The sequence below is a fragment of the Prionailurus bengalensis genome, chromosome D1, assembly GCF_016509475.1.
Source record: "Prionailurus bengalensis isolate Pbe53 chromosome D1, Fcat_Pben_1.1_paternal_pri, whole genome shotgun sequence".
NCBI lineage: Eukaryota > Metazoa > Chordata > Mammalia > Carnivora > Felidae > Prionailurus > Prionailurus bengalensis.
Window position 1 is genome coordinate 86549092 of NC_057346.1, and position 24685 is coordinate 86573776.

Below are 24685 nucleotides of genomic sequence, written 5' to 3' on the forward strand. Positions count from 1 at the left end.
GTGCCTCACAGTGTCATTAGTGTACGTGTATTAAGGCACTTAGTTCATGGTGAAGTGCATATGACAGCGGGTAGCCTGTAAAACAGTATGAGCTTCGTAATTGCATATGAAAAACATTTTCTCTTTATTTCTGAAAAAGTCACTTGCCCCCAAAAATGCTCAAGTTTTTTTTTCAAAATGGAAAATTCATTTGCTAACATATGAAGACTATTATAAAATGATTTTGCATTTATGCATCCTGTTATTAAACTGATGAAGGCAAAATAATATTTCGGGATTAAGATTCCATTAAAGATAAGCAGTCTGCCATAGTAGTTAATAAATAAAGAACTTGAGTGACAGAAAGCATGGAAGAAGAAGTTGATGGTCTTCTGTTTAGTAATCCTAAACAATTGAAGTCAGCACTATGAAATTACGTCAACAGACATAATTCAGGATTGAAATTCAAACTGATGGCGACATTTATGCTAGGGGAAAGCATGTATTGAAGCCTGGCGAGAGATTTTCACAGAACGCAGGTCTGAGACAAAGCAGAAAAGTAAAACTAACTCAGATTTCCATTGCATCAGGTAAGCCCTTTGTGAGTTATGGGCATTGGTTGGGAATGTACATTTATAACCACATAAATGTGCGTTTTGGAGTATATAGCATATCGAAATAGTTTCCATATAAAACAGTAGGTTTTTGAATCATAGTTCCATATTCTCAAAGCTTTTGACACATAGACAAAAAGTGAAGGTTGAAAAGTAACTTGCATTTAAGTAAAGAATCTCGATTTATAAAAAGCTGTTCAACATCCATTAGGAGAAACCGAATTTCCAAAATACATCTTCAGATATGTTAGAATAAATTTTGAAGCAATTATAACTAGCATTTTTAAGCAGTTTGCTTGTAATACACCACAAATTATACTTTATTTGCTCTTGACAACAGTGTAGAAAACAAAGACTAGGTTTTTAAAACTGTCTAACCAATATGATGAATGTCAGTCACTTAGAAAAAAAACCCACTGTAGCATAAACACATACTGTATACAGGTTTTATTCAGAATTAGAATAATTGAATCAATGACAGTGATTTGCCAGGATGTCAAATCTCTCCATCATATCCTGTCACTACCAGTTTATTTTTTGTGATCAAAATCAAAAAGACAACTATTTTGTCACCCGCTATTTTATTAGTACTAAAAATCGGGTTTCTTCTATTTTTTTTAGAATGTCTGGTTTATTTTTTTCACTTCTTTTAATTCGAAAGACACAAATTCTTCCCCATTTTCTTTTCAAAATAAAGTTTCAGAATTGATCTGTCAGTTAAAATTAAAGGGCTTTTATATTAAGCAGAAGTGCTTTTAAATTTTAAAGCAACTTCAAAAAATCAATTTAGTCCATAGATAATAAATAATGTGTAGGTACTCCACAAAAGCGTCGCTATGTCCCTTGAGAGCATTATGAACAATCTGAATAAATTCAAGTGGATATTTTAGTTGGGTTATTATTGTAATAACTCTAACCCTTTTCTTACCATCTTGGGATTCACTTTGTACAAACACATAGTGGGACAGTTATATAACATTTGACTCAGACAACATCTGACTCTGATGACGTGAGGTCATCAGATATGTAAATCGCTTGTTCAAAATACTTGAGAGGTCATTGATTTACTACCCTGGCTACCATGTCTATAAAATGAACACCCAATTACTAGTTAGTACATGCTATGCAAATAGACAAACACCATAAAAATTGAATGTGCGTATTTGAACCCTTGTCTTAAACATAAAAAAAACTTTTCAAACTCTGTAAAAGTGCATGTTGAACAATAATAGTAGCTGGACTTTCCAAAATTCAGATCCAAGTGCTTTGTTGTTCTCACTCACTAGGCAGGCGTTGTAAAAATAAGCTACAGAGGGATGTATATTTTTGTTTTCCCTTAGTAAAAACCCACTCTAAACGTGTTTTCCTTTCTTCTGAAAACATTATCAACTATCCATATGCTGATAACTTACTACATAAAAATACTGGTCTTCAGTAATGCCATAGTAGGTATATAGGCCGTTTTGATACATTACGAACTCCATTAACACATTTTTTTTTCAGTTATCAACTTGTCTCAAAGATATAAGTATTTCAGTAACCATGCCAAACACAGTATTTGAAATGTCCTCATATCTTTTAAATGTTTCTAAAACTTCATAACCCTATATGGTATTCATTCCTTACACTAGATTTGCCTTTCTTTAACGTGAGGTAAATACTTTGCTTCACCCTGTTCTCAGGTGCTGAGGTTCTAAGACCTTCTGAATTTCTTCTTAGTAGCCATCAGTTACCCCTTTTCTCTCCCTCTCTTCCATTTGCTTTTTTCTCTCTACCTCTGGGGTCTGCAAATACTAACACTAGACAGAAAAAAAATTTTTTTTTTAAAAACCCACCACTTCAAAAGGAAGCAACACTCTGCAATCAATTCCCTGTCTTTTAATTGTAAAGAATCAGACATACGCATACACATACAAAAGGGAGGGGGGGTGGCTATTCATTTGTTTAGAGCCCATTATGAATGCCAGTTCTAAAACATCCTGTTAATGCTTTCCAAACATAGTCACCATCAACACCACCGAACTTAAATACCCTAAGTACTTACATTTGGAAGTTTAAAAATGAGCAAGTGAAATCATTCAGGACCAGGCAAAAAACAAAAACAAGGAAACAAAAAATACCACATTTGAGGTTTAATCTTGAGAAACAGAAAAGGGAAGAATTTGTGTTTGGCCTTCTTGAGTCAAACGTCATAGAAGAAAAGCCTTTTTTGTAAATCTTGTTAACATTAAGGCCCAGAGCAAAAAGACAGAAGCAGAAGAATACAGACCCCACCCTATATAGCAAAAAATTAACAGAACAAAGCTAGAGCTTAATACTGAGTGAATTTTCGGAAACCTAATTCTCATTGGGGAAAAAAGGTAGGGAGAAATGATTGTGTAAGCCACAGCAAGCAGCCAGTTGCTTACCAGTTAAGAGTTAGGAAGCCCAGCTTTGGGGGGAGAATATTCTGGAAATCCATTGTAGTAAAAAGCAGTTTTTCATTCAGAGTAATTTGGATGTTTCGCATTCACTCAGCTCTAATTCTGTTCACTTGGTCTAAGTCAGTCAAGTTTGGAGAAAAACATACGCCATTAGTCATGTGATTCTACTGAGGACATCCCAGACAGATAGATGGCCATCATCCTGGAAGATGGCATCAAAGCATCCCTGCAGCGTTCCCATGGATAAATATATAAATATGCCTATCAGTAAATAAATAAAAATAAATTATTTCCACAACGAGGGCACCGCTTCCACACAGCGCCTGCCGTGCTGGCCCCGGGAGAGGGCCCGGAGCTCCATTCAGAAGGACAGCTCATCTCCCTAGGGCGAGGGCAGGAGGCAAGGCAGCCGCTCTGTCCTGCTGGACCGGTGAGCTTCTGCAGCCGGGCAGCCATGCTTCAGACTAAACCAGGCTGCGCCACTGCGCCCTGGCAGTCCTGACCCTCAGAGGACAGGTGTACGTGCCCGAGCGCACACACACAGACCCTCGGCTCCCGCGACGCTCCCCTTCTCGCGTTCCCAGCTCCTGTGCCCCCAGTGCCACACCCAGTTCTCCCAAGTCCGTGCTCTCCACACAGCGGAGCCTTGGGCCAGGACTGGCTGCCCGACTCTGACCCAAATCATAGCCAGTTGGAAACCACCCCTCCTTGCGGGGAAAGAGTGAGCCAGCCAGCAGCTGCAGCACACACCACACGGCCCTGCTCTTGACAGTTCCCTGGGTACATGTCCCTCAGGGAATACAGGCTGCAAAATGTCAGGAGGTAGAAATGTCTGCGCGGGCAACTGTACCAACAGTGCGCATGCGTGCACGCGCCACTGCAGAAGTGTGCGAGCGTGCACGAAGGTTGACGTTGACGAAAACTAAATGCGCACGTAAAAAAACTGCACTCAACCTCGGAAGGTGTCTCTAAATGTGCAGTAACTCTGGTGGAATAAAATGATTAATATATAGCATGCCACAGAGATGAATCACAATGATCTGTTCACAAATAACTCCTTAACCAGAAAATAGGAGAAGTGGAAAGAGAAGGCTGTTTTTTAAAGCCTCCAATTAATTTCTGTATTTCTGATCACTTGCCTTTGGGGATTAAAAACAAAACAAAACAAAAGAGCAGAGTACAATTCAGTGGAAATGTGTCTTTGTCCCCAGAGGTTTCTGCCTGTGCAAGCATTTCTTCTAGACTGCCAGAATCCCCAGCCTTTGACTGAACTTTGCAGAAAACTTATCTATATTGACTTATATGTTGCACAGAACAGACAGAAATAAAAGTCTCAGACAGGCCTTTTTCACCCAACAAAGGCTTATTTTTTTTCCATCCTTTGCTTGGGCTCAAGCACTCCTGCCCTGCGTGCCGCCACTTTAAACATGATCAGATCTGTGCTTCATTGCAAATAACAACTGACCAACAATAGGCCCCGCTTCATAGATTTGGGAATGTTTGGCTTAAGCTGCCAATGACTGAAGGCCTTTAGCTCCGATCGGCCAGTCACAGTCCGCTTTGTTGTTGTCTGTTGATGTGTCTGTGCTCATTATTCCTTGACATGCAACATCCCCCCTCCACCCTCCAACCATCCACAACCGCACAGAAAGCGAGATTCAAATGGGAACAGCTGTAGTGGTTCAATGGGAAATGATGCCTCTTGTGCAAAGGGGAGGGAGAGGGAAGGGAGAGGGCCTATTTGAGAAAGGCAACAGCTTTCAGAGAGTCTTGTATAAGAAATCTACTTTTGAATATACTTCAGTGAAATCGCTGTTGAAACAGGCTGACAATGGAAATCTGCCCAGATTGAAAATGCCAGCCCTAATTCAAAAGACAATTCCCAGTTAATAGCTTCTTGCATTTTTAGATTATTTCTAGACTTTGAGTTTTTGCATTAAATGGCTAACCGGGGAATGTGACCATTTTTATATATGTGCGTGTGGGTACAAATGGGCACAGATCTACACACGGCTTTAAGTGGGTTTTTTTTTTTTTTCCGAACACATTTGTAATTAATGAAGCGGTAAGAACTATTTCTTTAAGAACTATCAGGATATAAAATAGAGTATGTATGAAGGTAACCGTTTGTTTAGAATGATTATCTAACATGGAAACAAAATTTGTAACACCACACTATAAGGTTAAAAAGAAAATAGTATAATAAAGGAAATACAAAGGCTTTGGCATGGTTTTTACAATCAACAATGGTTAATTTTGATATGTAGTTGTGAACAACTTCAAAACACTTAAGTTTAAAACTCTTGCAAGCACTTTTAATTGATTAGGAATGAATTCTAGATGCACAAAATGATTGGACTGTGAACAGTAATACAACTATTATCTAAGAACAATTAATTTTTGCCGGCCAAGAAAGAAACGTATGATCGCATGAAAATGTGTATAAAACATCTATAGAGTATTCTTGTCAAATATAAATGAAATTAACTTTATTATAGAAATCATTCTGAGGATTTCTAGGGAAGACAAATACTTACATTTTGACATAAAACAAATTGGATTTTTATCGAAGACACACTCTACCTTTTAGCTATCAACTTTTTTCTTCCTTGAATTTATATCTTACCCTTTTTGCACATAAACTTCATCTGTTAACAACCTTTGGAAAACCAACAGATATTCTTACATAAATCTAGTGCATGTTGTTCCAGGTTTAATTATATGCAAAGGAATGATACAAACTTGGAACATCAGTCCATAAACTATGAACAGATGGGTAGAAGTATTTGATATATCTTGATAAAACTCTTAAATTCGTGGCAAAGCTTGTTGATCATGGTTTCCTTTTTTTTTTTTTAAACAACTTCATGACCAACACAGATCAAACATCCATCCAGTCTACGTTGTTCTTTTTTTTTTCATAACATACAAATGCCCATTTACAAATAATACACCAAAATGAATAAAAGTTTGGATACCAAAATGAAGATTTGTTCCAACTGATAGCGTGCCTTCTGTATACAAAGGTCCTTGCTTCAAGTCCATTCCCCAGTGGTACAACACAGGACACAATTGCAGATCTGAAGTGCTTCTAACAGCCATTTTCCTTTCCTTCCTGAACGCCCAACTGCTGTGTCCACATAGTCACTGACTGAATTAACACCATATATCCTTTTTTTTTTTTTTTTTTTTTTACTGTAATCTTGGCCAATATTGAGACATATCAGGTTCACTTCCAGGAACTTGAACGGGAACTGACACACCAGGGGAAATGAGTCCTAGAAGTGGATGAAAGAAATAGCCATGTAGAAATTCCCTTCGAGAGACAAGCATGGAGCATGAATTTATAGGTTTAAAAAAAAAAATCTCATAATACTTTCTAACATTCTAACTGTATTTAAAAAAAAATACTTGAAGTCTCACAAGCAAAAGTAGAACCTTCAGAAACAAGATTACATGTTTACACATATCTATTGAATTCCAAGTCCACACACACACACACACACACACACACACACACACAACACCACCTCCATTTGTTTACATGGTTGGAACTTTAGCATTAAAACCATCTCCAGCAAAGGGGGCACCTGGGTGGCTCAGTCGGTTATATGTCCAACTTTGGCTCAGGTCATGATCTCACGGCTTGTGGGTTCAAGCCCCGTGTCAGGTTCTGTGCTGACAGCTCAGAGCCTAGACCCTGCTTCGGATTCTGTGTCTCCCTCTCTCTGCCCCTCCCCTGCTCACATTCTGTCTTTCTCTCTCAAAAATAAATAAACGTTAAAAAAAAAAACTTAAGTAAAACTATCTCTGGCAAACCAATGTGGTACTTCTTCAGTTGCGATGAAAGGCATGGAGGGGCTGGGAGGGTGAGAAGTCTTTTGACAACACTCACCATGCCCCTCACTCGGAGGCCCTCGCTGCTGAGCTCTGGCTAATAATCTCTCTTCAGAAAGCTGACATTCTCAGGCCTTGTCTTCATATATAACTTCTGTGACCAAATTCAGGAAAAACAACCTTGCTTTTTGTCTACATGGTCTCAAGTTACTAGTACAGCTTGACTAAATGTCCCCTTCTGATCAGTTTTCCCCCAGAGAAGTGAGGGAAACAGCAAAGAGTTAAACAAACCATCACACATGGCCAGGAGGTTCTTTTTAGAGTAACTTCAAGTGGAGTTAGATCACCTGGCAAAAGCAGCTGCAAAGGCCACCTCTGTGCAGCCTGCAGGGAAGGGCGGCTCACCTGTGGAAGTGGTGCCCGAGGTGCCCATTGGCTGACTGTTCATGTGTGTCTGCATATGTGGGGGGGTGTAGGTATCATAACTCCGCCCGTTCACCGAAGGGCTGGTGGGCAGCATGCAGGAGTACGAAGAGGTCTGGCTGGGGACTGGGGGCTGAGAGGAGAAAGGCAAACCTGTGGTTACCGAGAAGCACGTCACACAGCCGCATCCCCGGGCTCTGTCCTCCCCAGGAACTGTGCCAACACGTCTGATCATTAAAGGTGCCCTGGTGGAAAGTACTGGAATTCCGTATCAACAGTCGGGCCTACAACCAGTCCTTCTGTTGACCACCACTAGAGTAAAGTTGCCTAAAAGTAATATAAATTCAGACAACTGTCTAGCTAGATGGTTGGCACTATCCATAAAATTAATAGGGTTTCTGTCCATTTTCATCTTGGACCTCTGCTGGCATCTTCAGAGAATCTATAGCATGAGGACTTCCATTAAAACACACCCCCTCTCCTGCAAATTCAATCTATTTGGGAATCTAGTGACCCCCAAATCCTGTATCTCAGGCTTTGGGCAGAGAACTGTAGACAGAGTTCTCCATAAAGTCTGCTTCAGGGACCTTGGGAGCCTTCCATGGTGGGACTCGTTGGATTAAAGATTCTTTGAAGAGACACATCAGTAATGATCTCCGATGAACGTGGTTAGAAGCATCAGTTAATACCTAGCCCCATCCTGCGAATTAGCTGTGACTTCCTTACAGACCTAAAAACCCAGGTTGGGTTTTATCCATAAAATTGGGTTACTGCCCTCTAAGTGTTTGGTCTGGTGGTATTGAGGAGGCAAACCTCTCTCCTAACTGAATAAGAAATACACAGAGCTGGGACAAAATCCCTCATGAGCTTCCATGGGGCTATGCCAGGCCAGCAAGATTGGGATGGATTAATACAAGCATCATGCCAGGAATAAGGGAGACGATGGCACTACTCTGTTCTGCAAACTGCAGAAATGTTTAACATCTCAAGATCCACATTCTCAGAGAGGGTGACGCATTAGAGAAAGTTCAGAGGGAGACACCCACCCTTTGTAAAATGGCTGAAGATTTTGGTCAACAAGATGAATTGATGGACAGACAGACCAGCACACCCCAACTCCAAAATTCAGAGAGTAATTTTCTCTGAACAGGAGAATCATTAGTAACTTTTTAATTTTCTCTATGCTTTACAAAAGTATATATGTTTTGTTTCATATAAGTTGTGTAACTTTTAAAAGTCAGCGTTTGAAATAAATTGACCCCACACCACTTTATAGGTGGAAATAACCTTAATAAAAGAGTAGCACCTATTTAATTGGTTCTAAATATTTTCTCATATACAAACTTTGTTATCTTTGCAGAAACCTAGATATTGCTACAATTTGCAAAACTGAACAAGACAATCAGTGGCCTTATTAAAGTCAGAGGATGAGTGGTAACCTCAGGTTCAAAGAGGCAAGCAGGCCTTGAGGGCCCTGCCAGAATTTCAGCTTGCATTTGTTTCTAATTCCCAAAATCACTTCCTCTAGGCAACCTGACTTCTGGAAAATTCCAAAGCAGTTGTAGTAATACCAACCAATGGGCTGTTAATCCCTTAATTTACATTAATTGCATTATGGCTACTAATATCTCGATGAAATAAAAATAAACATGTGAATAATTCCTCTGAAGTCGCTTATCTAGCTGCTTGTACATTCATCTGGAGACTGGGAAACATTTATTTTGCTGTTATTTGGACTCGAAATTCATCAAAAGATGTTCAGTGGTGAGTAAACAATCTGTGTAACCCCAGAACTGCTTCCAGCAGGGGCTCACTCTGGCCAATCTCACACCATCCGGCATCTTCCAAGCATTGCACAAACAGGAGTCCTGGGAAAGTCACCAACAAGGCCCACCGGAAGGAAGGCCAATTTTTTTCCCATCAAGAATCCATCCAGCTCCAAAGTTCTAGTATAGTCCACCTGCCCTATACAACTTCCATCATAAAGGGCTAACCTACTACAGGGCCTTGCACACATAGGAGCTGATAAACATTCAAGACAGAATGGAGGGCAGAGGCAGGTTCTTCACACCAAGTGAAGAACATCAACCTACCCAGGCAGCGAGGAGCACCACAAACTCATTACATGATCCATGACAAAGACCTAAATTTTTAGCAAGCACCTGTATTCCTTTTTTCATCATAAGCTGTAGAAAGAAAACTCACCATTCCTTTATATCAAAATATATCCCACAAGGCAAATATAAATCTTATTTCTGATCCTTTTTTTCTTCCTCACTGGTTTGTCACATATACACTAAATAATGTCCAAAATGCACACCCAGGTTATATATTCACTTATATGAACACATTAATATAAACCCGAATTTACGTATACTAACCCCTTGCTATCTAATAACGTGTTAGCATTATTTCCATTTTCTGACACCACTTTCACCAGTACGCAAAACATGCCCATTCCCACCCAACGTTTTCAAGCTAACATCTTCTCAGAGCAAAAGGCAGATTAATTTGGCTTTTGTGCTTTTTTTTAAGAGCACGAATCAATCAATCCATCAACCCAACTACAAGACTGGACTGACTGTTTTCACCTCAGCCTTGACTGGTTAAGCTAATGGCTGCAGTGAGAAAGGCTCCCAAGGGCGCATGCGTGGCCAGTGGGGTCTGCAGGCCCTGACCCGTTCTCCACTTCTTCTCTAAGGCACCCGGTAAGCAGACGGCCGGCGGCCTCACTTACTTGCATAGGCAGGTTATTCGCCATGGTGAAGCTGGGCATGGGTGGCAGAGCGCTGTACGTGTTTGTGAGGGCTGTGTCTGTCCGGCCCAACATGGAGCCAGAGGTGAAGGAGGAAACTGCAGGGAGAGAGACACCTCAGACAGTCATGCTGAAAGTCAGAGCCAGGGCAAACAGGTGAGACACACTTAGTGGCAGTGGTATTCAAATTACCAGGCGTGGTGGGTTGCGGGATTGGCTGGTAGACACTGGTGCTGAAACTACTGCTGATGGGGATGTGACTGGGTGTGTTGCTGGCCTGTCTCCTCTGATTCCTCAGTTTTTCTTCTCTTCGCCATTTGGCCCTCCGATTAGAAAACCATACCTGGAAGTCAGATGGAACAGGTTAGGCCTGTGCCTACTCCCAACTCAACCTCCCCCCTGGCACTTGCTCTGCTCCCCACCCCCATCCCCCGGTGACAGCAAAGCATTTAGGGGACTGAATCTCTTACTGTTTATGTCAATGAACGGTGTTCCTTAGAAGCACCTTTGTCTCTAGAAAGGGCAAAGCATGAAACCACATGTTCTCTGGGTACCTGTATTCTTGCTTCAGGTAGATCTATTTTGGCCGCTAGTCTTTCTCGGGCAAACACATCTGGATAATGGGTTCTCTCAAACTCTGAAAGAGTAAGTGGCGTTTTCTATGTTGCACCGGAACTATGCAAAATGTGTCAACGAAGCCCTGGATCAAACTGGTTCCCGCCTCCCCATTTCTGTCCCTTCCAACCAACTCCCTTTAAAATGCCACTACTATGAACACTGACTGTACTTGAAAGAGCTATCCCACCAGAACCAAGTTAAATTTCCTTCGGAATGACATTCATTCGAGGACCCTTCTGTGGCCTGAATTAGCAAAACCATCATTTTTTCTTTATGAGAAGTCAGACTCTTAGTCTTTGAATTACTGGTACATGAAAAGAAGAAAGAAAACACACACACACACACACACACACACACACACACACACACACACTGAAAAGATGCCCAGAAAAAAAAAAAGAAAGAAAAAAGAAAGCTTTTCAGTCCTCTATGCAAAGGGCCCTGGCTAAATTTAGCTCTTTGTACTGAAGATGTGGCATTTAGTTTGATTTACGGCCTCCCTACTTTGAAAAACTCCATCACCTTTCTCCAGGGCCTCAATTTGCTCTTGGGTAAAGGATGTTCTATTTCTTTGCAGCTTCCGCTTCAGCTGAAGTCGCATTTGGGCCTCATCTGAATCTTCTCCATTGGAACTGATAGAGTTGGTATTCTCTCCCCCTCCTTCCTGTTGCTGGCAGCCATCTGGAACAAAAAGAAAGGGACAGTAAGAGAAATCTGGAATAACTTGGAGCCTCCAAAAGGGGCCTGGGTATAGCCATAAACTCCAAGAGCAGTACATTGTGACAGTCTCAAGGCATTCCCAAGGTAACTGTCAGTCTTCCTCTAATAAAAGACATTAGTGACGTACGCTATCTTATCACCATTGTCTTTCTTTCTGTTTTCATCAAGAAGAGACTGTACGATATGGACATCACAGAAGGGCATTTCTTTAAATAACAAAACGATTGCTGAAGTTTCCAATTACAATGGTCTTTCGTAACTAACCTTGAGTCCCAAATGCCTTACCCATTTCCCCTTTCCCTACAGAATTTATTTACCTATAGCTCTGTTGGGAAAATAGAAGAGTGATGTTCAAGATTTCAGCTGATCTATAATCAGTAATTCCTATCTAATCAATTAGATGTTGATAGGTTTGTAGAAAATGCTATTAAGAAACCAAACCAAGCTTGTAATCTTTTTAAAAAAATATTTATCTAGTTTTTATTTGAATTCTGCACAGTCAATTTCATTTTAAAGGTTGTGAATTTAGAAATGCTTGCATTGTTCTGCAGTTTTATTCAACTATTGTATGAGTGCGCTTTGCCTTGACACCTATTACGAGCACAGCTGTAATTATATCATCACCAAGAACAGGCTATAATTGCTGAAAATGGAATTTTATATTTAGATAAAAGGACTGTCCATTCTTTGTAATGTGTTGCACCAGAGAAAAGTAAGATTTCTTTTAAATTTTTAACGTGTAATTTTAAAAAAGAAATAGTAGAGAGTTCACTAACTAGCTAAATATGCTATGCCGCAGCTGAATCCTTGGCATATCATTTAAGTGGTACATTTTTAATTAGGGCATTTCCACCACTTTTACTGTAATTTCTATCATTAAACAGGGGAAAGTTTTATTGTTTTCCCTTGCTGCTTCCAGGGCAAGATGTACACTTGGGCTAGCTGTATCTCGCCTTGCCTCTTGCTCCTGAGGCCACAGCCTGTCTGAAGGAAGGACTCAGCCCTCACCGGGGCTCCAGAGCCACTGCAAGCTGGGTCCTGGGTCTTGGGTCCTGAGGCCCCCAAGGGATACCAAAGGGGCTGCCCCCCCCATCCTAGAAATTTGGCCGGTGGCGGCGGGGGGAGGGGGGCGCGGGAGGGAGGGGCCTCTAGGAGCTTCTTGGTGGGAATCGACTTGGCCAGGAATATCATTTATAACCAGGAGACAATAGGCAGCGCCTTCAAAGAGTTCAGGGAATTGTGACAGGATCTAGTGGGATCTTTTCAGAAACTTTGAAATGTTTTAAAACCCCAACTTTCTCCCCCATTTAAACAGGCGGATTCATCGGCACTGGCCACCATATGGGCCCTTGGAGATCTATTGAGATGACCACCAACACTTGAATAGCGAGGGGCTGCTTTTCAGCGCTGCACAATGCCCCATGAGTAAGGGAAACTATTAAACTCCTGGGGCAGGAGCGTTGGCAAACTTTCGTGGGCAGAATTTTGAGGCCACAATGAGCGCGGACAACAAAAGGATTCTCTTGAGGCGTGCAGCGGGCCACATTGTGTTACAAGAAGCCCAGTCAACAGACTTTTCAGTGAAGTGTGTTAACCCCTCTGCTCTGCTATCATTAATCACTGTCCGAAGAGCAGTCGCCTCAATGCTATTTAGGGCGCTTGGCTGGGGGGATGGAGGGTGGATGGGGGGCCAGAGCAGGGGGTGGGGAGAGGCAGGAAAAGTCGTTGGGGACCAGGCAGGCTTGTGTGGGAAGGGTGGACGGGGAAGGCAGGGAGGATGGAGACCAGTTCCGAGGTAAGGAGGAGGGAAGCAGAGAGGGAGGATGAGGGCTGAGGGGGAGGGGGTTGGAGAGGAGGAGAGGAGGCAGAAAAAAGATGAAGGGCTCCAAAGAGACAGAGCCCAGAAAGGTGTAAGAAGGACAGAAATGCCAAGAGGAAAAAGAGGCAAGAGGACCTAAGGAGACAAGGAGAGAAAGGGGGAAAGGAAGACAGAGAGAGACAATTGCTAAACAGACTGGCTCTACTTTGGGTCATCTCCTACTACTTCAGAGAGATGGGGAGGGGGTGGGAGAGGGTACTTAGTTGAAGGAGACACTGGACCCACGTGTGTGGGCACAAGTGTCTGTACTAATTTACTGCCCCCAAGTTTCCAGGTGACTTTTCAAAGTGGAAAGAAAGAAGAAATCCCTACCCCCCCCCCCTATTTTCAGATTAGGTGAACGAGGAAGACTTTACAAATAGCCGTTTTTGGCCAACTAGAAACTAGTTCCGTGGGTTATTGCTTTGGGGAAACACAAAAATCTCCAACCATGAGACATTTAGGGACTGGGGCGCTGAGGAGAACACAATCCTACCTCGCTCCGGTGGTCACTCATGCCCACCCCAGTCCTTTTTCTGGCATATTCAATGTCACCAATTAAACAAAGCTGCCCAGGTCTCCCTCAGAAGACCCCTGCAGATAGCATTCTCTACTCTCTACTTCTCTGACATTTTCCTAATCTAAAACTTGGAGGGTTGCACTCTCTCTTCCCCACCCTCCCCCCATCTCCCCCTGTCTCTCTGTCTCTTACACACTAACGCCCGCATGGCTCCGACTTGAGAATTGACATTTAAGGGATGGGGAGAGTCAGTGGGGATAGAGAGCCCTTTGGGAGGGGGGAAGGAGTGGAATGAGAGGCCGGCCAGGAGAAACCCGTGGCTGCAGGACCCCTCCACGACCCCGCAGAGCGGGCGTGCCCTGTTGAAAGTTTGTTTACTACTGTCAAAGTAGCAACTGTTCGCAGCCAGGCGCTGAAGGAAAGGTCACTCTTAGATTGGGCGTCCCCCCCCCTTTTTTCTTTAGTGGATTTACCTTCCACTCTTAAAGCTTTTAACAAAATAAAACTAAAAGTTGGATCTCGAATTCCCCATATGATAAACCTAAGTGGCAGACAATTAAGATATCTTCTTTAAAAGGCGCCCCCTCGGAGCGCGAAAAGAAGAGGCCTTCAATGGGCGCCGTCCACCTTCCAGCCTAATCCGTGAGAAGGCGAGTGAAAGCGCCTCCCATTATCCCAGCCCCAGGACCATCTGACGCCGGGGATAGGATTTGTTTCCTGGAAGAAGGAGAGGAGAAAAAAAAAAAAAAAAAAGGACGCTGGGAAATAAAATCATTCCTTAGTTTCTTAGTGTCTTAATCAGTGAGGCGGAAAACAAGCAAGAAAAGATAGCAACCCGGTTGCGGCACCTTTTCAGCTCTAGAGCGCGGATCAAAACATTGTAGCATCTGTTGAAAAGAGACTGACTAAATCCTATAGAGGGCCTGGGTATTATGGGGGTGGGGGTGGGGGGGAGGAGATAAGAAAAAGTGTCTCCGTGATCCCTAAAACCACCAAATCGCTGGAGAATTGGGGCTGGATAGAGTTGTCTCTTGTTGTTGTCAGCCCACGTCGTCACGATTTTATTCACCGCCGCATGGCGTTGATCAGATGGAAACCATATTTGTCTCCCTCTGAGACCTAACCTCGCCTTATGCTTTCGGAGTAATGGACTCTTTAAAACCCCAAAACGGCTTCCCGGGCCGGGAGAGGGGGCGAAGGGCAGGGGGGCCTTCTTAGCACCAAAAGGTCTGGGGATTCCCGGGGCGCGTCGGCCGAAGCCCGGCACCAGCGCCCCGCGGCGCCCCCACGCCCGGGACCTCGCTCGGGGGGTTGGTGGTGGGCGGTGGGGGACCGACGCGTCCTCCCCCCCGCCCCCCAGTGGGGTCGGCAGTCGGGGCCCGCGGTCGCTGCACCCGAGCGAGTTTCTTGCGGCGGCCGGGGTGGGGGGACGAGAACTGACAGCTGGGGAGTCAGAATTCTCCAGCGATTCGCCGCCTAAAAGTTCAAAGCTCCTGAACTAGCGCCACCTCCCGCCGCAACCGTCACCACAGACAGGGTCGTGGAGTTAGGCTCTCGCTTCCCGCCCTCAAGCTTCCCGGGACGGAAAGCTGCCCTAATCGGGCGCCACCTCTGGTGGAAGCGGAGGGGCTGGCAAAACGGCTGCCCGGGACTTGTGTCTCGGCTCTGGAAAGCAGGCGGGTGGACACGCTCTAGGCCCCAAGCTAACGTGAGCTCTTGCACCGAGAGGGCCAGCGCGTGGAGGCTCTGGGCTCAGCCCTCCCGGACCCGGCCACTGAGCCGTCCGCAAGAGTTCTCGGACCCTGGGGGCCAGACTCGGCGGGGGAGGGGTCACAGGGACCTCAGGATGCTGGGGGTTTAGGGGCGGGCGCTGGGGAATGCCAAGTTCGGGTGTCTCCTGGGTGTGTCCAGTGTGTGCACGTGGGAATCCAACAGTTTCAAAGGTCAGGTGAGGGTGTGGTGGTCCACACTCAGCCTTGTCATTCCCTCTCCTCATCAGAGGCGGGAGTGGGCCTGGGCCTCCGCCTGAGCGGCACCCCAGGAGGCCGCGGGGTCGGGACCGGATAGGACGAGCTGGCCAGCGGGGTCGCCCAGGGGAGCCCGGGGCCCAGCGCATCAGGAGGCCTCTGCCGGCCGAGCGGCCGCGCTGGGAAACGAGGAGCAAGCGCTTTGCTCCCTATCTTCCCAGTGTCCGTCCTATATTGTTTTCTGCTCTTAAAACTGACATGTCTAATTGGCAATTGGTGCCGAATCGTGTCCAGAGGTCTCTTGTGGAACATTTCTACAGCTGTCTCCTTCAACTAGACGCTTATTCATGTCGCCTTAATGAGAAACAAAACGTTCTCTAATGAGCAATTACAGAGCGACAGGATTGTTCCCATAACAAATTCTTGCGAGTGACAGAAGCATCCTTTGTACCAGATATTTCGCATACTGTTACCGATTTTCCCTTCTCTAGCCCGGCTCCGTGGAGGCGCGGGGCACCCGGAGCGGGTCCGAGAGCGCACTGACGCGCGGGCAGCCCCGTCAGCGTCCCAGCGCCGCCGCCCCCGGCCCGGAGCCCCCAGGCTTCGTCGGGCTCCGGGGAGTGAGACGCCACGTCCCATTATCCAGCATATTATCTCCTTGTCACAAGGACAACAAATACCGATTAATCTTCGGAGTAAACTGTTTCCTATTCTTGACCAAGCTACCTCGGGGTGTGTAGGGGAGGGGAGAGCCAACCTACGCCACCCCACCCCCAACTGCTCCTCTTCCCCCATTCCTTCTCCTAGATCCTTCGAGGGTCCTGATTCCTTCTCTCCTACCAGCCCCCCCACCCCCACGCCCCGAGCGGCTCCGGACACCCTGAGGCCGGCTCCCAGTATCCTCATCCCACCTTTCTGTGCAGTTGCCACCCACAGAGAGTGAGAACTGGGGGCCCAGAGGAACGGAAGGAATGCGACCCACCGAGACTATGGTGTTGTTTGAGTTGGGAGACCACCACTTCCTGTGCCCTATCCTGTACTCTGCCCTGCATCTTGCTGCTGGCCCTTTCATATGCACCCTACTCATACTCACGTAATTTGTCAATTACGGCAAAAAGCAAAACGATACAATTATGTTTACCTCCCAGTCTGTCAGTGTGTTAACTTGTCACACTTCTACAGCAAGGGGGCTCTCCGTGCATTTTAATGGCAAATTTGAATAGGGCACCACGCAGCTAGCTCTCTTACACACATACTACTGCCCAAAACATATTTGCACACACGCACACGGGCCACATTCTTACTACTCCTGACATACACAACCCTCAAATGGGAAGGCCAGTGAAATAGTTCAACAAATACCACCCTCCTACAGGGCAAGTCAGTGTGTCCCACTCTTCAAGCACAGACGTGGAGAGAGGGAAAAGGTTGAGGGAGAAGATGGCAAGTGGCTGCATATATGGAGAGTTTTGAGGATAGGTGTTTGGGCTTTTTACCTTGTGTAGGTTGCCCTGGCACAGAAGTCCCCGGATACCAACCAGGGCGGGTACCCCAGCTTCCGGTCTGCCCATTCAACATCCTTAGTTTATCATACATGCCGTCTGCGCCCATCTGTTGCTTTTCGCTAGCCAGGTTGCGAAGAACTCTGTTGATTGATGACACCTGTAAATCAAACCAAAATCAAACCAAATGGTAGCGTCTCCAGAAGACAGTTGCCCTATCTTCAGTTCCCATCTCAGCACGCCCACTCCCTTAAAGAATGACCCTTAACACATTTTAAAAAAGAAGAAGAAGAAGAAGAAGAAGAAGAAGAAAAAAAAAAACTCCCAGCCATCCTGGGACAGAGACACTGTGGACAGAATGACAGCCATCACTTTGGGTGTGGAAACTGAGTTGGATAGGGAATGTGGGATGGAGAGGGCATTTGCTTCACTTCTGCTGGATGTCTACAGTGACCTAATCTTTGTTAAAAGATTTCCTCAAAAAAAAGAAAGAAAGAAAGAAAGAAAGAAAGAAAGAAAGAAAGAAAGAAAGAAAGAAAGAAAGAAAAAGACAGGCTTGGTGTAGAGCTTTCTTTCACTTTGTTTTCTATTAGGGCAGAAGTGGATGTTTGACACCTGAAGGAAGGTTCAGGCAGTCTGAGTTGGAGGAGGTTAGATTTTGGTTTTCATTTTCATTCTCCTTCTTCATTCAAGTGCCTTTCCCTGGGTGCCTCCACCCTCCACTTTGAAACATGCAAATAAGGTGAACAGTTCCCCACACTTGACTCCCATTTTCCAGAAGATCAAAAAAAGGTCAGCGTGCTCCTCTCAATACCCTCAGCTACAGAGGTGACATAGGGGGAGCGGGGAGGAGACAGAGACAGGATGACACTGGTAGGGAGGATGGGGGTGGGCAAGTGAAGAGAGAGATGGTAAAGAGGAAAGAGCATGGGGCTTAGGGCAGGGAGGGGGAATGTTCTCAGTGAACTTACACTTGGTATGTTATCGTTGGTACAGACCCCCTCGGACAATAATCTGTCTCGGATTTCCCAAGCAAAGATGGACGGGCACTCCCGCTTATACTGGGCTATTTTGCTTACAACTTCTGGAGTCGCTACTCTCGGTTTACTACCACCGATTGCCCTGGGTCTGATGGAGCCAGTCTCGTAATACCTGCCCAGAATTTTACTCACACATCCGTTGGACACCTGCATAGGGGAAGTGGACAGAAAACCACATTATTAATAATTTCAAGACAAAAATAAAATTGTTTAAGTATGCATTAAACAATGACAAGCTTACGTTTTGATTGTCCAGCACTTGGACTTTTGCATCTGCATGGGTCTATAACACAAAAATATACCTTCAATGGTATGAGAACTTACTGTAGAGAGCTTTTTTTCTTAAAATTACATTTGTAGCCCTAAACACTACAAATATGATGATACTTTCAAACAGGTTGAACTAAAAAAAAAAAACTAATTTTAAGGTTTTTTATAAAAAAAAAAACTTTTCTGAAACATTGCCTGAAGATGCATCAAAACGAAGTAAGACTTTTTTTTGTGTGCTGACCTTGCTTAAAGTAGTGCCATATTTTAATGAGCAAAGGGGGAAAATAAACTAAAATTTTACTTATTTTCCTTTAAAAATATGCTCAATTTTGTAAATGTGAGTTAGGTAAGGAGGTGAATAGCATTTGGCTTTTAAAATCAATAAATATTCCTCATGAATATGAAGGATGCAAACAAATATCTCAAAATCTGAGGTGAGCGTGGCATGAGGGAGAGGGAAATAAAATTATGCTGGTTTATGCAACTCAATTTATTATAGTTCCTAAACTGTTACCACAATAAATGTTTTTTATCAAATGAAAAGAGAAAGGTGTTGTTTTTTTTAATTCACACACACATTTTTTTTTTTTCCTTAAGCAGATGAGTTATCTTAAGTGACTGACCCAGGTTGAAAGAGATAGGGAAGGATACTGGAAGGAAAGGGGAAAGCGGGGAAGGCCGGGTGTGGGGTAGGGGCTGGGGTGGGTGGGTGAAGGGGGGGGTCCATAATTAGCAGCGTTTACAGTAAGAAATGAAGAGAGGGCGTTGAGAGTGGAGGGCCGCGGGGGCGGCGAGTGGGGCGGCGCCGGGAGGATCACCTGCAGAATTCGGGAAATGTCGCACGGCCGGGCCCCGCTGTGAGCTAGCTCTACGATCTTCTGCCGGGTGGAGTCCGGCAGTGGCCGCCCGTTGACAAAGACACCACCGAGCTGATTCACTCCGCTGTGACCTGAGGAAAAGGGAAAGGAGAGGAGAGGAGAGCAGAGGAGAGGAGAGGAGAGGAAGAAGAGTCAAGAGAAAGAGGAGGAGGAAGACGAAGGAGAAGAGGAAGAGAAGACAACCACAATGCATCCTCAGCTCCCTGCCAACCCATGCCAACCTCAGCGATCAAGTCCCTGCTATCAATCACAAACGACTCCGGGACCAGGCAACCATGCGGGGCATCGGGCAGCCCAGCCCCAACACAGCCGCGCTGTGTTACAGATCCATGCCAGTGAGCAAGAACACACGCACCCCACAGCCGCTGTCACTCCAGCCCTTTGCCCCTCTTCATAAACACCCCAGCCAGCCCCTGAACCCACAAGGTGCAAACAATCGTTTCAGAAAACATCCTTCCAAAGATCACCTCTGAATGGCACCACAAAACGTGGGTTCTACGGAACCCACACTGAATCTCCAAGGTCTCTGCATTGTTAGAACTGTTACAGCAAATGCTATAGCTCTTCAGCATTTCCTTGGACTCCACAGTCCAGAAACGTTTGCTGTCACACTCCAAACTCTGGTGAAGGCACCGCGCAAGCACCGGAGTTTTGTTTTGTTTTTTTAATTACATATATATTACGTGACATTGCATACACATATGAAGAGACAGGAAAGGAGTAGAGAAGAACCACAGCAGCAGATATGCGGCTGGTGAACCCCAACCTGCGCCTCCAGTACAGGCGTGAGGGTCAGAGCTCCAGATAACTCCAACCACAAAGTAGTCCGCCGGCTTGCAGCTGTGGGGCCGAGAGCTGGGAGTCCATTCGCACAGGCCACAGCTCGCTGTACTTCCGCTGCTGAACTTGGCCTTCCACACAGCCAAGGACAGATATTAGCAAAAATCGGAAAGGGAAAAGAAAAGCAAAGGAGCACACCACAGTGTCTTCTATCCCTCCTTTATCTTGTTATTCTCACAGCCTCACCCCCATTGTCTAATCTTAGAGAACCAGGAAAGGGAGTTAGCACCTCTCTGTAGCCCCCTCCCCAGAAACCACAGGCACACAAATAAAGCCAATTGCCAATTTCCACTTCCTTAAAAATCTCCAACCTGCAGCCCCGGACTCTAGAGAGCAGCCCTTCCAGGAGAAGACGTGGCTCCCTGCTCAGCTCTCTTCTCTCTCTCTCTCTCTCTCTCCTCTTCTCTCTTCTCCTTGGAGCCTCTGATAAATTGACTCCAGGAGCCTGAGCTTCTTAGCAATAAATAAGCTCCAAATATAGAAGAGGGGGGAAAATATGATGAGCCTCTCTGACATTTGTCTTTAAAATAAAACTAGCTGCACGTCAAGTTTGAGCTTAATTTCTGGAAATAGGCGGAAGTCGCTCCGGATCATGCATGGAAGGCTAATTGAAAAGATCAGTCGGGGCGCTTGTGGCAGCCTTGTCACTTTGTGACAGTGCTCCGCTCCGGGAAATTGCATCGTCACGACAAACGGGACCGTGATAAAACGACCCTTTCCGTCCCTATTTGTAGATCACTCAGACGAGATTGAACTGCACTCTTTCCCCTTCGAGGGGAGCCGAGTTTTCAGGGTAGCCGAAGGCTTGGGGCGGAGGGGGGCCCTCACCGACGGAGGGGGGGGGCCGGAGCCTCAACTCGATGAGAAGTGACAGGCGTTTGGGGGATCTGGGCTCCGGCCGGGCCCAGCGCAAGTGGGGACATCGCCGGGACACCACTTCTCCAACAGAGCAAGACCTCGACCGCGCTTCCGGTTTCCCCTAAGTTCCCTTTATTGCCTTCCTCTGCTTCACAACACCAGTCTACTGCTTGGGCTGCGGAGCCCTCCCTTTGGGTAAAGGGAGCCTTCCCGGAAAGAGAAAGGCTGTCCCAGAGAGAGACCGAGAAAGATTTTACAAACTTCACGCCCAGCCTGGGCAATTCCCAGCCTATGAATGCCAAGGCTTGTGAGGCCGCCTAATCCTAGACCTCCCTCCTTCGCCCCTCATTGCAAAAAAATAAAAAATAAAAAAATAACGTGCCCGCCACCTCCGCGGCGACCGTCGGCGGGTGCTCGCCCAGGAGACGCCAGGTTGCCTCTGCCAGCATCGAAAAGGCAGCGAGGAAGCGCAGCTCTAAGTTCCCCTTCAGAGGTTAAGCCTCAATCATTGTGTCCCTTCCCTAGGGACGGCTGGCGCTCTCGCCCAGTGGCGATGATTATGCGCCTAGAATTCGACCGCGAAGCATCTAATAGGAAAACATATGGTGTCAATTTGGATGCTCTGCGCCTCGCGCACACCCGGGAGCGAGCGGCACAAAGCCCTGCAGGCCGGCCCGCGACCCCGCGCCCCCCCGGGGCCTGCCAGCCAGGCCGCGGCGGCAAACGCTCAGCGCTGCGGGCCCCGGCCGGGACCTACCCGAGAGCCTACGGCTGGGGAGCCTGAGCTGCAGGGGGAGAACACGCAGCCGGGAGAGGTGCGCAGAAGCCTTTGCCTCGCCAAGGAAGGTCCCTCCCGGGCCTGGCAGGTTCTGCACAACTAACCCGCCTTAAAGCTCGCCACCTTTGAATCCTTTCCTGCGCTTTGCGCCCACCAAGCCGCGGAAGCACCTGGGGCAGCTGGCGCTTCCAGGCCTGATGGATCGGGCACTGGAGACCCTCCGAAGTCTGCGGTTCGGCAAGGGAAGGTTGCTAGAAGACTTGGGCCCTTCTGCACTCCTACTGCAGCTGAACCCTCGAATCGCTTCCAGACTCTGCACCTCAGCACGGGCCTGGTTTCACTGGGCCTCCAGGCTCCCAGACTCGGGCTGCAAACAAGCCCTGCCACATACCAGCATCCACTACCGCTATCACTCCAGCAGTGCCCCCACGGACTGAGCAGGAAGGTGGGCTGGGGCCCAGAGGGCCTGAGCACAGAGAGGATGGGAGGCAAAAGAGCCCAAGAATCAAACGCACTGTGGGCCTGGACCGATCAGAACCCTCACAGTTGCAGCTACCAGGGCAGAGCTTCTCCAGTTCCAAGGCTGGACAGCCAGTTTCTTCCCAGACCCAGTAAACCTGCTCTGGCCGGTAGTACAGGGTTACAGGGTTCCAGTTTACCACCTCCCCCCACACCACCACCACCGCAGGCCAGCGGACCCGCTCCCTTTGCCTTTTAGGCCGGTAGCTGGGGGGGGGGGGGGGAGAGGAGGGGAGGAGCCGTCCAGAGAGTGACTGGGGGAGGGGAGCCCCCACGCCCCTCCCGGATGGTGGTGACTAGCAGTCTTGGCTAAACCCGAAGGGGCCTCCTTCTCCTCGGGCAACTAGGAGAAGCCTCCGCCCCGCCCTGTTCAGCCCAGCCTCTCTCTCTCTGGGGTCAGAGCCCGGGCAGGGGCGGGGAGGGGGTATGAGTTACAGGATTTGGGGGGGATGGGGTTTCTCTACCTCAGCTTCGCAAACTCTAGCGGGCTGTTCTGAAGGGCCTAGCCCTTGTTCTTCTAGGAGCGAGAGCAGCAGAGTAAACGTCTTCCCCTCTCGGGTTGCCGGGTCTGAAGGGGGGCGCAGCTGTCTCAGGTCCCCGGGGCCTCTTGCCTCTTCCCTCGTGCCTGGCGGGCCTGGCCTGCGTGGACACCCGCGAACCTCTGCGCCCTCCCCTGACCTGCCGGTCTGCGTGTCCCCAGCCCGAAGTCTGAGAAAGACCAGAGGCACTTACTGTTCTGCATGCTGGCGCTGGCTGGGGGCCGCGGGATCCCACGGGGCTCGAAAATGGGGCTCTGTTAGCAAGGATATAGGCGTTAATCCAGGGCCAGCGCCAGGTAGGCCCTACCTCCCGACAGAGGACGACCTGGAACTGGGACAGGAGAATGCCCCTTCTTGAGGAAATGATCCACTCAATCGCTTGGGGCCATCAGAGGGGCATCCACCTCTGCCCTACAGTGTATACAAAATCTACCCTCTGGGCTACAAATAAAATACTCCAACATCCCCAAGCTGTTTTCCCCAAACCCCTTAGTAGCTAACTCTTTAATCAGGAGAAACAACCCAACTTTGATTTTTTTTTTTCTTCCACGTGAACAACAATGAACAAGTATTCTGACTTTTTCAGGGTTTGGAACCCAAAGCAGCCACCAGAACTTGCCTGAAATCTGGGAAGTCTGTCCACTCTTACAATAAAAGGTCTCACACATCTGCGCGCCCCTAGTTAAAGTCTTCCCCCTAAGACAAAACAAAAGGAGAGAAAGGTATGTCAAGCGGTGGCTCAAAAGCACAGGCCCATGGGCTCTCAGAGTCACACTCCCAGAAAAACAAAACAAAACAAAACAAAACGTGCATCTAGGGCTCAAACTACCATAGAACCCTAAATCTGAGTTATAACAACATTTCCAGCAGCCTGTCATGCAGAAGTCCCCACCTTTTAAAAGTAGCTGCTCTGGCCTGGCTTGGGAGAATTGGAGAATCTGACAAGTCGGGAACCATTTTGCAAAAATATCAAGAACCAGTTAAAGGGAAAGGGGAGAACCAGAGAAACAGTGGCATTAGGAATCGAGGCCAAAGACTAATACCTGAAGTTCAGAGGTGAGGGGAAGGGGGAATCTCAGAACTTCAGGGTGCCTTTGGGTGCAGACTCGGGAAGATCAGAAGGGCTGCAGAGCCCATACTCCTTCCTTAAGGAACTTCACCATCCTAGTGGCTCCAAGGCTCCCAGATCCCAACTCTGGTTACCCCTTCATCTTCCACTCTCTCCCTCAAAGGTTCCCGGTCAGGTCCCCACTCCACCCTCCTCCCAGCCTTTCTGGGACTTTGAAAGTAGCAAGCCCAACTTTTCCCCCCCAAACCTCACTTATTGTAATTAACTTCTCTTTTGGTGTTTAGATCTTCCCCCCTTTTACTGTACTGTGACACACGCTGTCTACCTCGCCTCACTGCTTTAAAAAGTACGAACAGGAGGGGGTGAGCGTGGTCGACAAAGCCTACAGGCAGCGAACAATGGCTTCTATTCTCCAGCTCTCCCCAAACCCAAAGAGCAAAACTGAGTCTCCCTAACCAGCAACACAGCTTCCAACCAAATGTACCAACAACCCACCAACCCACAAAAGGAAACAGAGGGACACTTCTAGCTTTGTAAGTCCTGACCCAGTGCGGGTCCCCCAAGGTTCGCCCTCCACCACCCCCTCCCTGCCTTACCCTAAGAAGAAGGTGGGGGGGGGGGAGAAAATAGAAAAGTAATTTCTTGTTATAAATATCTGGAGGTAATTGTGCTACTGGT

General features: G+C 46.7%; 1 protein-coding gene across 4 annotated transcripts; it reads right to left on the reverse strand.

The window, feature by feature from the left end:
- Positions 1 to 6188: 6188 nt before the first annotated feature.
- Positions 6189 to 23614, reverse strand: PAX6 (paired box 6). 4 transcript variants are annotated; one of them, XM_043580874.1, is made up of 12 exons: positions 23558 to 23614; positions 23132 to 23192; positions 19345 to 19475; positions 18498 to 18539; positions 18389 to 18403; positions 17211 to 17376; positions 11172 to 11330; positions 10586 to 10668; positions 10224 to 10374; positions 10014 to 10129; positions 7259 to 7409; positions 6189 to 6294 (listed from the first exon to the last, which is right to left on the reverse strand). In XM_043580874.1, the coding sequence occupies exons 2-12, from the start codon at positions 23139 to 23141 to the stop codon at positions 6209 to 6211; spliced, it is 1110 nt and encodes a 369-aa protein (XP_043436809.1). In that variant the 5' UTR covers positions 23142 to 23192; positions 23558 to 23614; the 3' UTR covers positions 6189 to 6208. The 4 variants fall into 4 exon arrangements, with proteins under 4 accessions (XP_043436809.1, XP_043436807.1, XP_043436810.1 ...); XM_043580872.1 differs by having other exon boundaries at positions 18188 to 18403; XM_043580875.1 differs by lacking the exon at positions 18498 to 18539.
- Positions 23615 to 24685: the final 1071 nt, after the last annotated feature.

What these genes read in the sequence shown, in the direction of transcription:
- PAX6 (XM_043580872.1), bottom strand. An exon ending in GCCAGGGCAACCTACACAAG is followed by an intron (nt 11,331 to 17,210) that starts GTAAAAAGCCCA and finishes TTTTTGTTCCAG; the next exon opens with ATGGCTGCCAGCAACAGGAA. An exon ending in CCCGCAACCCACCACGCCTG is followed by an intron (nt 10,130 to 10,223) that starts GTAATTTGAATA and finishes CTCTCCCTGCAG; the next exon opens with TTTCCTCCTTCACCTCTGGC.